We start from the raw sequence: 17,715 nt of genomic DNA, 5'->3' as shown, positions 1-17,715 counted from the left end.
ACAATGTCCAACATAACAGGCCAATTACACTGGATTAATCTTTGTGTTTGGATAGGAGATGCCTCGTATGGGCCAATAAGCCTTCTGCAGCCCCTATGTTTATCCCTTATGTATCCCCCCATGTTTTCACCTTCATTGTATTATCATCTGACCTAATGCGGGTATAAAATCAACTAGTAATGTAAGATCTGTTCACTTGAGAATGAACCATGGAAGTTCGAAACGTCGTGCAAATTATACAAATAAGTGTAATACACTCTATAGTAAATCACTTCTTTTCTTCACCTTAAAAGTACGAAAATGAGTTTTGGAGAACTCCTATTTGAATTAAGCCCTGATGCTAAGAAAATAGTTAGAGGGATAGAAGCCCTAAACCAGAATATATATATATATATATACATATATATATATATATATATATATATATATATATATATATATATATATATATATATATATATATATATATGTCGTACCTAATAGCCAGAACGCACTTCTCAGCCTACTATTCAAGGCCCGATTTGCCTAATAAGCCAAGTTTTCATGAATTAATGTTTTTTCGTCTACCTAACCTACCTAACCTAACCTAACCTAGCTTTTTTTGGCTACCTAACCTAACCTTACCTATATATATAGGTTAGGTTAGGTTAGGTAGGGTTGGTTAGGTTCGGTCATATATCTACGTTAATTTTAACTCCAATAAAAAAAAATTGACCTCATACATAGAGAAAAGGGTAGCTTTATCATTTCATAAGAAAAAAATTATAGTAAATATATTAATTCAGGAAAACTTGGCTTATTAGGCAAATCGGGCCTTGAATAGTAGGCTGAGAAGTGAGTTCTGGCTACTAGGTACGACATATATATATATATATATATTTATATATATATATATATTTATATATATATATATATGTCGTACCTAGTAGCCAGAACTCACTTCTCAGCCTACTATGCAAGGCCCAATTTGCCTAATAAGCCAAGTTTTCATGAATTAATTGTTTTTCGACTACCTAACCTAACCTAACCTAACTTTTTCGGCTACCTAACCTAACCTAACCTATAAAGATAGGTTAGGTTAGGTTAGGTAGGGTTGGTTAGGTTCGGTCATATATCTACGTTAATTTTAATTCCAATAAAAAAAAATTGACCTCATACATAATGAAATGGGTAGCTTTATCATTTCATAAGAAAAAAATTAGAGAAAATATATTAATTCATGAAAACTTGGCTTATTAGGCAAATCGAGCCTTGCATAGTAGGCCAAAAAGTGAGTTCTGGCTACTAGGTACGACATATATATATATATATATATATATATATATATGTCGTACCTAATAGCCAGAACGCACTTCTCAGCCTACTATTCAAGGCCCGATTTGCCTAATAAGCCAAGTTTTCATGAATTAATGTTTTTTCCTCTACCTAACCTACCTAACCTAACCTAACCTAGCTTTTTTTGGCTACCTAACCTAACCTTACCTATAAATATAAGTTAGGTTAGGTTAGGTAGGGTTGGTTAGGTTCGGTCATATATCTACGTTAATTTTAACTCCAATAAAAAAAATTGACCTCATACATAGAGAAAAGGGTTGCTTTATCATTTCATAAGAAAAAAATTATAGTAAATATATTAATTCAGGAAAACTTGGCTTATTAGGCAAATCGGGCCTTGAATAGTAGGCTGAGAAGTGAGTTCTGGCTACTAGGTACGACATATATATATATATATATATATATATATATGTCGTACCTAATAGCCAGAACGCACTTCTCAGCCTACTATGCAAGGCCCGATTTGCCTAATAAGTCAAGTTTTCCTGAATTAATATATTTTCTCTAATTTTTTTCTTATGAAATGATAAAGCTACCCATTTCATTATGTATGAGGTCAATTTTTTTTATTAGAGTTAAAATTAACGTAGATATATGACCGAACCTAACCATCCCTACCTAACCTAACCTAACCTATCTTTATAGGTTAGGTTCGGTTAGGTAGCAGAAAAAGTTAGGTTAGGTCAGGTTAGGTAGGTTAGGTAGTCGAAAAAACATTAATTCATGAAAACTTGGCTTGTTAGGCAAATCGGGCCCTGCATAGTAGGCTGAGAAATGCGTTCTGGCTACTAGGTACGACATATATATATATATATATATATATATATATATATATATATATATATATATATAATATATATATATATATATATATATGTCGTACCTAGTAGCCAGAACGCACTTCTCAGCCTACAATGCAAGGCCCGATTTGCCTAATAAGCCAAGTTTTCATGAATTAATTGTTTTTCGACTACCTAACCTAACCTAACCTAACTTTTTCGGCTACCTAACCTAATCTAACCTATAAAGATAGGTTAGGTTAGGTAGGGTTGGTTAGGTTCGGTCATATATCTACGTCAATTGATGATGATGACACTTTTCAAAACGCTTGTGCTCTCTAGAGTGGAGTACTGCTGCACAATGACAGCCCCTTTCAAAGCTGGAGAAATTGCTGACCTGGAGAGCGTGCAGAGATCCTTTACTGCTATAATCCACTCGGTAAAACACCTAAACTATTGGGACCGACTAAAGAGCCTAAATCTGTACTCCCTTGAGCGCAGGCGGGAGAGATACATAATAATTTACACATGGAAAATATTAGAGGGGCTGGTCCCAAACCTGCACACAGAAATAACATCACGTGAGACCAGAAGACATGGCAGGATGTGCAGAATACCCCCGTTGAAAAGCGGAGGTGTAACAGGTACTCCGAGAGAGAACTCTATCAACATCAGAGGCCCGAGACTGTTCAACACGCTTCCGCTACACATAAGGGGCATAACTGGCAATCCCCTCACAGTGTTCAAGAGAGAACTGGATAAGCACCTCGAAAGGATACCTGATCAGCCAGGCTGTGACTCATACGTCAGACTGCGAGCAGCCGCGTCCAACAGCCTGGTTGATCAGTCCAGCAACCAGGAGGCCTAGTCGACGACCGGGCCGCGGGGACGCTAAGCCCCGGAAGCACCTCAAGGTAACCTCAAGGTAAGGTACACACTGAAGATACTGAGGGGCCAAGTACCAAATATACACGGTAAAATAACAACATTCTGGAGTGAACGATATGGAAGAAATTGCAGAATAGAACCAGTGAAGTGCAGAGGTGCCATGGGCACAATCAGAGAACACTGAATAAACATCAGAAGTCCACGATTGTTCAACATCCTCCTAACGACCATTAGAAATATTGCCGAAAAACCTCGGGTTCACACTCCCTGAGGTAGCCATCATATAACTATAAAAAGGCATATGTCTTCACTTTCACTTCAGTTATAGTTATGCTAAAGTATTAACATGCAGCTTATATTTCTGTCTTTATTACGACATAGAAAACTTCGTTTATTACAATATCTAGATTAAATTAACACTGATCTTCGAAAGGTCGTATTTCCCATTGATAGGGAAAGCGTCGGCAAAGAAACCTTGTTTAAAATATGAATATCTTTCCTCTCTAATAAGATATAATCACTGTGATGGATTCACAAAAACTATTTTATCTCTGCCTTTCTAATAACATATACAAATATAATCTTTATTTGTGAATCTTTGTTAATTAAGCAATTTATCAGAGAGCGTATGGGGTTCGGTGTTCAATGAACGAAAAGGATATAAGTAGTTTAAATAGCGAACGCATACCAACGAATAACGCTAGTATCTATATAACAAAATTCTTGTCCTGTGGAGTTTATTTAACTTCCAGACACATTTTTTAAATAAATATTAAATATTTAGTGGCTGTTTATGAAAGATATTATTATAAATATGCATTCTACTTGTTAATAAAACCAATTAAATTTGCAACAATTTGAGCCAAGAAGTACGACGACTGGATCACTGTGTACAGGAGGCTAATATGGCAGCAAACACTCTCTAGGCTATCATACATCTAGGATAAGTCGCTCCACAAAATGGTCGCTTGGACCGTCGACTTCCTATGGCGCCACCTGCCACATATTTACTTCTAACTTCGTTATGAAATTTGATTATTTCAGAGTAAAAATAGGTTTGATCAGTTCTACATGCAGCACCAACATTATAGTGAGTAAATATACCATATTTCTTCATTACTTTCGTTATGCTAGGAGGATTTGGGTAATTCTATGAACCCGCCCGAAACGCTACGCGTGGTCCGTCTAATTACCACAAGCTACACAAGCTTCAGAAAGCTTCCTGGCAATACGTTAGTAATGAATAAATATGATATATTTAATCATTATAATGTTGGTGCTGAATGTACAACACGAAAAAACATAATTTTAATCTGAAAAAGTATCTTTTTATAAATAAATTAGACGAAAATAAAAAGCTGGTGACGCCAAATCAAGTCGACGATCCAAGCTTCGGTTAGGTTACGTTAGGTTTAGTTTGGGTAAGTTAGGTTAGGTTAGGTTAGGTTAGGATAGGTTAGGTTAGGTTAGGTCAGCCTAACCTATCATATTTATACATTACTAACGTATTGCCAGGAAGCTTTCTGAAGCTTGTGGTAATTAGACGGACCCCGCTATGCGTACTAGTGGCTTTGGGTACTGTATTGTATGAACTATCTCTATCTTTAAATCCAACATTATGTATGTAACTCAATGAATGTACCTTTACCTGAATAAAAAATCTAAATCTAAATCTAAATAAATGAGGATGAAATTAGGTACATTTTGGTTTCACTTTTTAATAATGTATAGGTTGTACAGCTTTTGAATTCATTAGGAATTGAGTTTCATAGACTAGGTCCCATTATTTGAAAAGAGTGTTTGCACATATTTATTTTGACTCTGGAGATATCAATGATATATTTATTTCTGGTGTGGTGATTGTAAGTTGTATAACATATGTCAAGGAAGATGTTTCAGATCAGGACCAATATACAGTACAGTAATTGTTGATACTCTCTCAAAAATCATATATTATGTTCCTCACTCTTTTGTCCTTTCAATATACCACCCTGTAATCTATTCCCAATCATATGGCACCTGTGCATAGGGTTCAACCACTGCAAATTACTTCAAGCCCATCATCACCTAGCAAAAAACTTCTATCAGAACTATAACAAACTCTGTCTTTATAAAACACACAGATCCTCTGTTTAAATCCCTAAATATGCTAAACATTACTCACTCCACACATATTCTCTTGTGCTATTTAGATGTTCAAAACCTTATTCCAAAATGCTAATACTGATCAGTTCTCAATACTTATACTGATCTAAAACTCTTCCTTGATTGATGTAACAGTACCCTTGAGCATCCCACCAGAAATAAATATATCTATGATATAACTGACATAAAATATTAGTTTGATTGCCAGTAAGGATAATGTAACTGCCAGTGATGCTAATACTGAATAATGAACAGTCATGCTAATATAACTGCCAGTCAGTTATATTAGCCTGTCAAATAATTGACAGGCTGATGAAATCAGCAGACAATTATAGTGTAACTGATAGTTAGGCAAGAGAAATATAAGTTTTTGACTCGGTTATCAAAGCCAGGCTGTTTACTATAAACTCTTGCACAGGAATGTGATAAGGTAATTCCTTGATTAATATACATTTCTTCTACCAATAAAAAAAAAGACTCATCTTGAACATGTCTTAAACTATGTTCTTCACCAGCTCCAATACTAAATAATATCACAACAATAATGTCCAAACAGTACAGTGACTATATAAATTAAAATTACCCTAAACGCTATGCGTGTCAGTGGCTTTACAAGAATTTAAAATCATCAATGCTATGTTCTCTCATAAACCCAGTTTACCTTCTTGTATATAAATTAACAAATAAAATATATATTACATTTTAAATTAATTTCTAAAGAGAACAAATATAAAAAAACACTTTTGTTATTGAAATACTGTATAAACAAAAAACACATTTAAAATTTGGTTTAACCTTTACAAAAAGAAATAAATATTTCTTTACTTATAAGCAATTTTGAGTTTGTCTACAGTGACAGCTTATTTAGCTCTTGCTTGGTCTACGAGGAGTACCTAACTTCTACATTGACAGCTTCTCAAGTTCTGGCATGGTTTCTGAAGAGCATCTTTCATTAATGAACAAAATAATACAATACCTTTAGATCTTTACCTGTCATAGTGAAGCGTAATTCTCAAAAATATACACATTACAAACTCTGAAGAACATCCAACTGTGTGATAGCACAATGAAGCTAAATTTCCAAACTGTATAATATATTCAAAATAAAAAAGTTAAATCAAGAGGTTTATTCGGGTAAAATTACATAAATAGGAGATGCGTTACAAACATAATGTTGGATTTATGGATAAAGCTAGTACATACAATAACTCAAGCCACTAATACACATAGCATTTCGGGCAAGGTGTGGGGAAAACACTTAGACTAAAGCTTAATACTAATTGAGATTTAAGTATAAATTGTGTAGAAAAAAGAAAAAAAAGGGTGGGGGGAACATTGCAAAAGTCAGAAATTTTACAACTTGGTCAACAGTATTGTTTGAAAATAGCAGGACAGGTTGACATTAAGGGGGTGAGGTAGGTTACATGGAGTTTATTAGGTAGAACTTAGTTTTCTCTTAAACTGGTTGAGAGAGGTACAGCCTTTGACTTGAATGGGAAGGTCATTACACATTCTGGGTCCCTTGATTTGTGAAGCATTTCTAGTTTGGTTAAGGTGAACTCTTGGAATATCAAAGAGGTATTTGTTTCTAGTGAGGTGCCCATGAGTTCTGTTACAATCTTCTAGGAAGCATTGAAGGTCAGTATTGACATTACAGTTCTGAGTTTTAAATATATAGAGTACACATGAGAGGATGTGCAGTGACCTAATATCTAACATATTATTAGATTTAAGGAAGGGTACCGAGTGCTGTCTGTGTCCAGAGTTTGATATTGTTCTAAAAAAAATCAATGTGTTGAGCTTTGTGTTGAGTAATTAGAGGACATAGATTACGTTAAATTATATTATATTAAATGTAATTAAATGTATATTATATTTAAGTTAGTGTACTAACATGTGTCTCATTATAGTTCAACATTTTCTCAATCATCTCCCACACTGAAAGTGTTTAGCTTAGCACCTGAATGTATTAGCCTGTGTTTCTTCATATATCCCAGACGATTGAATCTCTTCCCACACTCAGGACACGCATGAGGTTTGTAACCTGAATGCACTAACATGTGACATATTAAATTTCCACGTTCTCTAAATTTTTTGCCACACTCGGCACATTCAAAACGTTTTTCATCCGTATGCACCAACCTATGCCTCTTCATATCTGCAAGACACCTGAATCTCTTCTCACACTCTGGACACCCATAAAGTTTATAACCTGAATGCACTAACATGTGAGTCTTCATACTTCCAAGTTGATTGAATCTCTTTCCACACTCTGGACACTCATGAAGTTTATGACCCGAATGCACCATACTGTGTCGCTTCAAACTTCCGAGTTGACTGAATCTCTTCCCACACTCTGGACACTCGTAAGGTTTATGACCAGAATGCACCATTCTGTGTCGGTTCAAACTTCCAAGTTGACTGAATCCCTTCCCACACTCTGGACACTCGTAAGGTTTGTGACCTGAATGCACCATCCTGTGTCTCTTCATACTTCCAAGTTGACTGAAACTCTTCCCACACTCTGGACACTCATTCGGTTTGAGACCTGAATGCACTAACATGTGACATATTATATTTCCACGTTCTGCAAATTTTTTGCCACATTCTGCTCATTCAAAACGTCTTTCATTCGTATGCAACATTCTGTGTTTCTTCAAATCTCCAAGACGTCTGAATCTCTTCCCACACTCTGGTCACGCACGAGGTCTATGACCAGAATGCACTAACATGTGAGTCTTCATACTTCCAGGTGGATACAAGACACTCCGTACATTGACAACATCGCACACTAATATTTTTACCACTTCGGACACCAGCTTTCGATGTTTCGCATATGTGTACGTGTTCCACATTAAAACGACAATATAATGCTATTAACAATTAAAATCTTCTATTTAACAGGCATATAGTTATTAAATGAAGTTTAGTGATGTAATAGACAAAATCCGGAGTTGGTAAGGACGCCGCTCGCCAGCGTAAACACAACACACCCGAATGCCCACAAACACGATACAACGCACGAAACACAACACTTCTGTCAGTTTTTAGATAAACTCCTTTTATATTTATTATGTGTGAGTTATACTTGTATAAAATGATAACTATTATAGGTAAGCGCCTAATATTTAATATTAATCAATAAAAAAGAAGTCAGAAGCCACACGCCTGTCTGTACATGTCTTTTGTGTAAACGTATTTTGGGCGCTCATGTACTTGTGCGCTAGCTGGCGTTCACAACTGTTCTCGCCTACACGCATTAGAATTAAACAAACGAATTTATTTTTTCATTTATATACAAGAAGAGAAGGCTACCCTTGAGTCTGTAATATTCATCTGATCACTGGTCTCCCATTTGGTCCTCATTGCTTTATCTTACTATTATTGAATGTCAATAACCGTATTATGCAATTTCAATTCCTTCTATTTCTTTCTTTATTATGCACCCCATACCCATCCCGTGGGCCGTGGTGTAAAGGATTACAGAGGCACATAATCGGTTCAGGACCTGAACCCTCTAGTTCGTTTAGCTAAGCAAATAACAATGTTTGACGCTAGTTACAAAATTATTAATGTTGTATACACATGTACACACACGTACACTCATACATACATATATATATATATATATATATATATATATATATATATATATATATATATATATATATATATATATATATATATATATATATATATATATATATATATATATATATATATATATATATATATTTCATTGAATATGACCGCATATTCTGTATTTATTATTTTCTGGTTTAGGGCTTCTATCCCTCTAACTATTTTCTTAGCATCAGGGCTTAATTGAAATAGGAGTTCTCCAAAACTCATTTTCGTACTTTTAAGGTGAAGAAAAGAAGTGATTTACTATAGAGTGTATTACACTTATTTGTATAATTTGCACGACGTTTCGAACCTCCATGGTTCATTCTCAAGTGAACAGATCTTACAATACTAGTTGATTTTATACCCGCATGTAGAATATTATCAGTAGAATATTACCTGATAATATTCTACAAAACCAAGAAGACTTCCGAACTCCTTATCAAAAACAGCCCGAAGCCGACGGAGAACCCTCTACAGCAGTCAAGCGTTGTATACATGTACACTTGCCCCCACGAAGGATGTAACCTTCAATGTAAGTACATAGGTATGACGTCGACCAAGCTGACGAGGCGTTTGACATGCCATCTTCAATCTGGTGCCCCTAGGAATCACATGAGACAAGCCCATGACATTACTCTAACAAGAGAAATGTTGAACAAGAATACTTGCATAATAGACAAAACCCAAGATTCAAGAAGATTACAAATTCTTGAGGCAATTCACATAAGAATAGAGCGACCTACCATGAACACCCAAATCATGGAACTATTTACTCTACCCACCATGAGAGTAAGGACAAGACAAGAACATATCGATGCCAACACAGAAGACAATGTCCAACATAACAGGCCAATTACACTGGATTAATCTTTGTGTTTAGATAGGAGATGCCTCGTATGGGCCAATAAGCCTTCTGCAGCCCCTATGTTTATCCCTTATGTATCCCCCCATGTTTTCACCTTCATTGTATTATCACCTGACCTAATGCGGGTATAAAATCAACTAGTATTGTAAGATCTGTTCACTTGAGAATGAACCATGGAGGTTCGAAACGTCGTGCAAATTATACAAATAAGTGTAATACACTCTATAGTAAATCACTTCTTTTCTTCACCTTAAAAGTACGAAAATGAGTTTTGGAGAACTCCTATTTCAATTAAGCCCTGATGCTAAGAAAATAGTTAGAGGGATAGAAGCCCTAAACCAGAAAATAATAAATACAGAATATGCGGTCATATTCAATGAAACATGTTTGAAAGAAAACCTGCTGCCAGTATACACCAATATATATATATATATGTATATATATATACATTATATATATGTATATATATACATATATATATATATATATATATATATATATATATATATATATATATATATATATATATATATATATATATATATATATAATTATACCAGTATAATCTAATAATATATACTGGTCTAATAAAATAATTAGACCAGTTAATACTCTCACTCATTGTGTTAGGATATGTTAGCTTGATAAAACTGACTGTTCATTGTTGAGAAATGTGTTAACAAACAATATATCTGACTTATCAAGACTGTAGCTTGCTTAACAAAAGGAACTTTTTTTAAATTTGGGTTCAGTTTAACTACCGCTCAAGGGATGAGTAATTGGGGCATAATAAAGGAACTAAGCTGATAAAATGAAAGATGGGAAAACAACATTAGAAAGATAAACTCGAGAGACGTTTCCATGTTAACTCGAAAATTATTTGAGGAGCAAGACGGACTGCGGGTCAAGCAATTGGTCTTTATGCTATCGTGATGGGGGATCAGCCATTACACGTGTTAATGACTCTTGTATAGTTGTGTAGTTAAGGACATCAGGGTAAAGGGGTAATGGGCATTGTGGTTGATTGTTCTACCTGGGAATCCTCCAATGTTTTATATCTTATGTATGTATGTATGTACTAACCTAGTTGTGGTTGCAAGGGTTGAACTTTGGCTCTTTGGTCCCGCCTCTCAACCGTCAATCAACTGATGTACAGATTCCTGAGCCTACTGGGCTCTGTCATATCTACACTTGAAACTGTGTATGGAATCAGCCTCCACCACATTACTGCCTAATGAATTCCATTTATTAACTACTCTGACACTGAAAAGTTCTTTCTATAATCTCTCTGTGGCTCATTTGGGTACTCAGCTTCCACCTGTGTCCCCTTGTGCGTGTACCACATGTGTTAAATAAATGTATGTATGTATGTATGTATGTATGTATGTATGTATGTATGTATGTATGTATGTATGTAAGGAGAGAGAGAGAGGGAGAGAGAGAGAGAGAGAGAGAGAGAGAGAGAGAGAGAGAGAGAGAGAGAGAGAGAGAGAGAGAGAGAGAGAGAGAGAGAGAGAGAGAGAGAGAGAGAGAAAGAGATGAAGATCGAGACAGAGAAATAGATATAGACAGAGTCAGGGAGAGAATGTTAGACACAGAGACGTATAGATAAGGATATGCAAAGTCAGTGAGAGAATGACAGAGATAGAGCGAGGAAAGAGACAGAGAGATAGGCTGACACAGAGAATGTCAGAAACGAGGAGAGGCAGAGACAGAGGGACAGGGAGAGGAGCAGAGGGACAGGGACAGACGGACAGGGCCAGAGGAGGGACGGGGGAACAGAGGGGGAGCAGTGGGACAGGGAGGGAGACAGGGACAGAGAGGGGGACATGGACAGAGACAGAGGGACAGGAACACAGGGACAGAGACAGAGGGACAGGGTCAGAGAGGGGGACCGGGGGACAGAGGGAGGAGAGGTGGGCAGGAGACCAAGAGAGAGGGGACAGAGGAGAGACAGGGGATAGAAAGAGTGGGCAGGGGGACAGAGGGAGGGACAGGGACAGACAGAGAAGGACAGGAACAGAGGGACAGAAAGAGCGGACAGGGGGACAGAAAGGGTGACAGAGAGAGGGACAGGGGGCAGAGATAGGGACAGGGGAAGAGAGACAGGGACAAGGGGACAGAGATGGATAGGGGGACTGGAGGAAAGGGAGGGGGACAGATGATGGACAGCGGGCACAAAGAGTGGGCAGGGGGACAGAGAGGTACAGGGGACAGAGAGCTGGACAGGGGGACATAGAGGAACAGGGGGACAGAGAGTGACAGGGGGACAGAGAGAGGAACAGGAGGACAGAGAAGAACAGGGGGACAGAGAGAGACAGGGGGGACAGAGAGAGACAGGGGGGACAGAGAGAGGGACAATGGGATAGAGAGGGACAGGGGGACAGAGAGATGGAAAGGGGGGACAGGGGGACAGGGGACAGAGAGGGGGACAGGGGACAGAGAGGGGGAAAGGGATCTGGGACAGAGGACAGAAAATGTGGGCAAGGGGACAAAGTGAGGGACAGGGGACAAAGATGGACAGGGGGACAAAGATGGACAGGGGGGACAGGAGGAAAGGGGGGAGATGTATGAGGGGAAATGTTTGCGGAAGAAGGAGAAGGGGTATTTAGAACGGTAAGTTAGAGAGGGTGCAACTAAGGCCCATCATTGAAAAACAAATGAGCTGCATTGCAATAGCAGGAGCCACGCACATCTTTAGCCTGCGTTGTTGAGACATTGTCAATTAAGCGGTGTCCAATAGCAGTATCTTCGGTATTTAAGCGATACCTTAAAAAATACTGGAAATATTGAAAGATATTAATCCAGATATTAATCCCCTTGTGCAACGCACACAAGAGGCAACAGCTTCTAGCTCTACAAGCGGCAATATAAAATAGAGAATAGGCGATTGTTTTCACTCATAGTGTAATAAACCCACGGACCCACCCACCCGCTGAAGCCGTAAATGCCAAGGTATTACTTCCGTTTAAAATTAAGCCGGAATAATCCTCAGGTATGTGGAGGATGTGGGAGGCCTTTGATCAACCACCGACTTCCTGCCCCGTCGACGGGGCCATCAGCCCTCAGTGTGCCCTAAGCCAAAATAATGTGAAACATGTATGTGGGTGTATTAAATATTTTAATTTATTATTTCCAAGATTTAGCTGTTAGCTCTTGGACCCCGCCTTTCTAAGCGTCGGTTGTCTAATGTACCGACTCTCGGCCTCTTTTCCTCCATCATATCTAAACAACATATATTTTTATCTAACACACACACATCCCCAAGATGCAGCCTTTAGCAGCTTCCTGACTTTCAGGTTCCTATTTACTGCAAGGTGAATAGAGGCATTAGTGTGTGTATGTTTGTGTGTGTGTGTGTGTGTGTACGTGTGTGTGTTTGTGTGTATACTCACCTAGTTGTGGTTGCGGGGGGTTGAGCTCTGGCTCTTTGGTCCCACCTCTCAACTGGCAATACACTGATGTACAGATTCCTGAGCCTACTGGGCTCTATCATATCTGCATTTGAAACTGTGTATGGAGTCAGCCTTCACCACATCACTGCCTAATGCATTCCATCTATTAACTACTCTGACACTGAAAAAGTTCTTTCTAACATCCCAGTGGCTCATTTGGGTACTAAGTTTCCACCTGTGTCCCCTTGTTCGCCTACCACCCGTGTTAAACAGTTTATCTTTATGTACCCTATCAATTGCTCTGAGAATTTTGTAGGTAGTGATCATGTCTCCCCTTACTCTTCTGTCTTCCAGTGTCATGAGGTGCATTTCTCGCAGCCTGTCCTCGTAACTCATGCCTCTTAGTCCTGGGACTAGCCTATTGGCATACCACTAAACTTTTTCAAGCTTCGTCTTGTGCTTGACAAGGTGTGTGTGTGTGTGTACATGTGTAACACACACGTACTTATGTGGTACGTATGTACTACATAATTGTAAGGCGTTTGCTGAATTAGAAAAGTCGGCTAGCAGTCCACCCTTAACGACACAATTAACTCATTACATAAAAAAATACGTGGCTGTGCAACAGTGTGTGGGAATTGGGGAACTGGTGTGCATTTAGACGACTGGTGAGGACCAACAATGACGTAGAAGGATGGCACTAGCGTCTGAATCAAAGGGCAGTGAGGGACAACTTGGCTTTATATATTTTAATCCCCTTACTATACCGTGAGGCGTCCCTGGTAACCTTGCAATACCAACTGGTTTCTGATCAAAAGCTAAAGTCCAGTCGCCGCAAGGGCAATAAAGAGAAACAGGAACATTTGTGGAAGCTTTGGGACCGTTACGAGGAAAAACAGATAAGCACCCCACAGTTCCTCAAGGAATGTTCGCGTTTTATCCCAGGAAGTGCCTGAACTAGAATTAGAAAACAGCAGTCTGTTTACTGCTTGTTATATAACTTAAGTTAGTTGTAAATGATAATGTAAAAATAGCCACTGAGAACTGATGAGTTGCCCAAGACTTTTGCTCGTAAAGAGGGAATTGATTACAAACTTGGACTGCCTTTGAGCAGCCTGAGGGCAGCAATATCCCAGGAACATCAACTAAATTTCGGAGACTTGAGGCAAAGTGAAATTCAAACCAGTTACTCCATCTATCATCATTCTATTATGCAGGAAGAACCGCACGTCTATGGGTCATCCAATAATGTTAGCAGACTTCTAGATGTTACCACTGCTAGACTTAGGCTCGGCTACAAGTACCTCTGGGAGTTTGTAACATCTGCTGATGTAGATTTGACTAAATGTAAACTCTGTCAGCAGAACTATTCGCATCCTTTGCGTCATTATATAATGGAATGTGAAAAATCGCGGAATTTAGAGATAACACCATCAATAGTGTCCAAGAAATGTGTAAGTACTTCATTCATAATGATGTGCTGCTCGAAATCTTAGCGAAGTATCCAAAATTTGCTTACTGTAGGTAATGCATGCACATGACTGTAAAGCTGCCGCCCAGTTGGGTGGGTGTGCAGCAAGACTAGTAACTGTGTGACTCACCATAGATGTAAAGTGCCTTGTATAGTGACTGTTGTGAGCCTCTTGTTGATCACTTGTGACACAAAGATTATTGATGTGTGTATTTGTGTAGGTGATTAGATATGTGTATGTATATATGTATACGTATATATATATATATATATATATATATATATATATATATATATATTTATATATATATATATATGTACATGTATGTATGAGAGTGTGTACATGTATATATATAATATTAATAATTTTGTAACTAGCGTCACAAATTGATATTTGCTTAGCTAAACGAACTAGAAGGTTCAGTTCCTGAACCGATTATGTGCCTCTGTAGTCCTTTACACCACCGCCCACGGGATGGGTATGGGGTGCATAATAAAGAAAGAAATTGAATTGAATTGGTCTGATTAAGACTTTATGACCATGTAATCTATGTTTTGCTCCACTACTTACTGGTTGAGTATGGGGTGCATAACAAATAATAGCCTCCTTCGGGGGCGCCTTGTTTCTAAAGGTGTTAGTCTTAAATCCTTTAATCTCAAATCTTGCTACAATGTACCTCTTAATATATGTTATGTACTCTCGCAACCCAATGTACCTTCTTGTATATAAATAAATAGATTTCAACTGTAAGGGGATATGGTTTGCACCTTGTTATTCTAATAATGGATAAATAATTCTAATAATGGAAGCGCTAATTATATGAACAAGTGCCATGTATTTATTCAGACGAGAACAACAGCGAACACAAACCAGCGCATATACGAACGGAATGGTTTGTATGTACAAACTTCTCAGTGAACGAAGTTATTTATTGCCCGGTATCCGAAATTGCAATATACGACTTGACCAGTCCCCTTCCTGGATAGACTGAATCTCTTCCCACACTCTGGACACTCGCGAGGTTTAAGACCAGAATGCACTAACATGTGAGTCTTCATACTTCCAAGTTGACTGAATCTCTTTCCACACTCTGGACATTCATGAGGTTTATGACCGGAATGCACCATCCTGTGTATCTTCATATTTCCTAGCACACTGAATCTCTTCCCACACTCTAGGTACTCATGAGGTTTCTGACCTGAATGCACTAACATGTGAGTCTTCACACTTCCAAGCCGACTGAATACCTTCCCACATTCTGGACACTGGTGAGTTTTCATCTTCTTTATGATAGGTGTAGTTTGCGTGTGAAGGTTTTTTCCTCCAGATGTCGTCAGGGTCCAGCGTCAATGTTAACGGTTAGACAAGGCTGGAGTGTTGTTTCTTAGAGTTAGACTTGATGTGAATACTTGGCGGTCAATGGTGGTACTTCTTCTTAATGATAGGTACAGTTTGTGTCTAGATTTTAAGCTCCTGTCTGGACACTGGCCAGCGGCTGCTGTTGACAAAATGGCACCCGCCTCAATTACAAGCGTTCTAATATTTGTTTTTGGTTACATTCTTTTATTTCCTGCTTCTTGTTTTTTGCTTATATTCGTTTTCTGCCTTTATCACCTATATTTTGATCATCTTTTCCAGTTAAGGAATGTACTTGAAACACTTTTTTAGATAATACCATACAATTTAATACTTTTTGAAGAAATCAGTTCTCTCCTGGTGGATGGAATCCAGTGGAGACAAACTCTGACTCCATTATTGATTATTTATTATATTTGTCTCTCTTTCTCTCTCTCTCTCTCATTCTCTCTCTCTCTCTCATTCTCTCTCTCTCTCTCTCTCTCTCTCTCTCTCTCTCTCTCTCTCTCTCTCTCTCTCTCTCTCTCTCTCTCTCTCTCTCTCTCTCTCTCTCTCTCTCTCTCTCTCTCTCTCTCTCTCTCTCTCTCTCTCTCTCTCTCTCTCTCTCTCTCTCTCTCTCTCTCTCTCTCTCTCTCTCTCTCTCTCTCTCTCTCTCTCTCTCTCTCTACCTTCTTCTCTCTCTGTTCTCCCCTACCCTCTTTCTTTCTCTCTCTCTCTCTCTCCTCTTTCAATCTCTCCCACCTTCTCTCCTCTCTTTCTTTCTCCCTTCCTCTATCTGCCCCTCCTTTCTTTATCTCTCTCTCTTCCCTCCCTCCTCTCACCTCCCCTTCCTTTGTCCCTCCTCTGTTCCTTTTCTCCTCTCTCTCTGTCCCTCCTCTCCCCCCTCTCTCTATCTGTCTCCTCTCTCTCTCTCTCTCTCTCTCTCTCTCTCTCTCTCTCTCTCGTTCTCTCTCTCTCTCTCTCTCTCTCTCTCTCTCTCTCTCTCTCTCTCTCTCTCTCTCTCTCTCTCTCCTCTCTCTCTCTCTCTCTCTCTCTCACTCTCTCTCTCTCTCTTTCCCAGGCGCCTGACAGCTGTGTGGACACCGCTTTGGATTCGTAGTCCTGAGGTTCCTGGTTTGATCCCCGTTGGAGGCGGAGACAAACGGGCAAAATGTTTCTTTCACCCTGATGATGCCCCTGTTACCTAGCAGTAAATAGGTACCTGGGTGTTAAAAAGCTGCTACGGGCTGCTTCTTGTGGGGGGGGGGGGTAACAAAAAGGTGGCTCCAAAAAGTTATATCATAACATTTATAACACGTTTTATACTCGTCTTTACAAATTCTCAAAACACGTATATTAAACGTAATTTAAAACGTGTCCAAAACAATGAAATGTCATTTTTAGCACGTTAAGAAAACGCGATAATGTTTGGTGGGATTACCTCTCTTTTTGGCAGTTCTTCTGCAATTTTATCTCCTCTTATTTAACTAAGAATTATTCTGGATTCTATCATTACCTCCTTTTACAACAAGGTATTAGTTTATTTTAACTGCATTAAACTGCAGTATGTTTTCCCGCAATTTAGTTTCCTCTCATTTCCAGAATCTTTTTTTTATTCCGCTTGATGCTGACCTCTGGTTAACCTCAGCATATTATTCTGCATTAGTCCCCCCCCCCTTCCTAACTCAACTGCATAAATTTTATGGATTTCTTCTTTATTCCAATTATCCGCAGTACTAATGTCCTGGCATTTTATACCCCTCTTTTCTGCAGCTCATGGATCCGCTTATGTTGGTAGGCCAAAAATTGCCTCCTTTACAGAGGTAGTATTAGTGCTCGCCTGCATTTTACTTCAGTTCAAGCCCTCTGGCAAT

At 38.5% G+C, this 17,715-nt stretch overlaps 1 protein-coding gene across 1 annotated transcript; it reads right to left on the bottom strand.

Annotated features, from left to right (window-relative positions):
- Positions 1-7,069: 7,069 nt before the first annotated feature.
- LOC138358860 (zinc finger protein 492-like) lies at positions 7,070-15,786 on the bottom strand. Its single transcript, XM_069317208.1, has 3 exons — positions 15,495-15,786; positions 7,360-7,734; positions 7,070-7,191 (listed from the first exon to the last, which is right to left on the bottom strand). Exons 1-3 carry the CDS (start codon positions 15,784-15,786, stop codon positions 7,070-7,072), a joined length of 789 nt encoding a protein of 262 aa, XP_069173309.1.
- Between the last annotated feature and the right edge of the window lie 1,929 nt (positions 15,787-17,715).

This window comes from Procambarus clarkii, chromosome 87 (assembly GCF_040958095.1).
Source record: "Procambarus clarkii isolate CNS0578487 chromosome 87, FALCON_Pclarkii_2.0, whole genome shotgun sequence".
Lineage (NCBI taxonomy): Eukaryota > Metazoa > Arthropoda > Malacostraca > Decapoda > Cambaridae > Procambarus > Procambarus clarkii.
The sequence above is the reverse complement of the archived record's forward strand: the minus strand, read 5'-3'. Positions and strand labels throughout refer to the sequence as shown.

What these genes read in the sequence shown, in the direction of transcription:
- LOC138358860 (XM_069317208.1), bottom strand. Translation starts at nt 15,786, where the DNA reads ATGAAAACTCACCAGTGTCCAGAATGTGGGAAGGTATTCAGTCGGCTT. An exon ending in AGAGTGTGGGAAGAGATTCA is followed by an intron (nt 7,735 to 15,494) that starts GTCTATCCAGGA and finishes AAAAATTTGCAG; the next exon opens with AACGTGGAAATATAATATGT. An exon ending in TCACATGTTAGTGCATTCAG is followed by an intron (nt 7,192 to 7,359) that starts GTTATAAACTTT and finishes TAGTGCATTCAG; the next exon opens with GTTACAAACCTCATGCGTGT.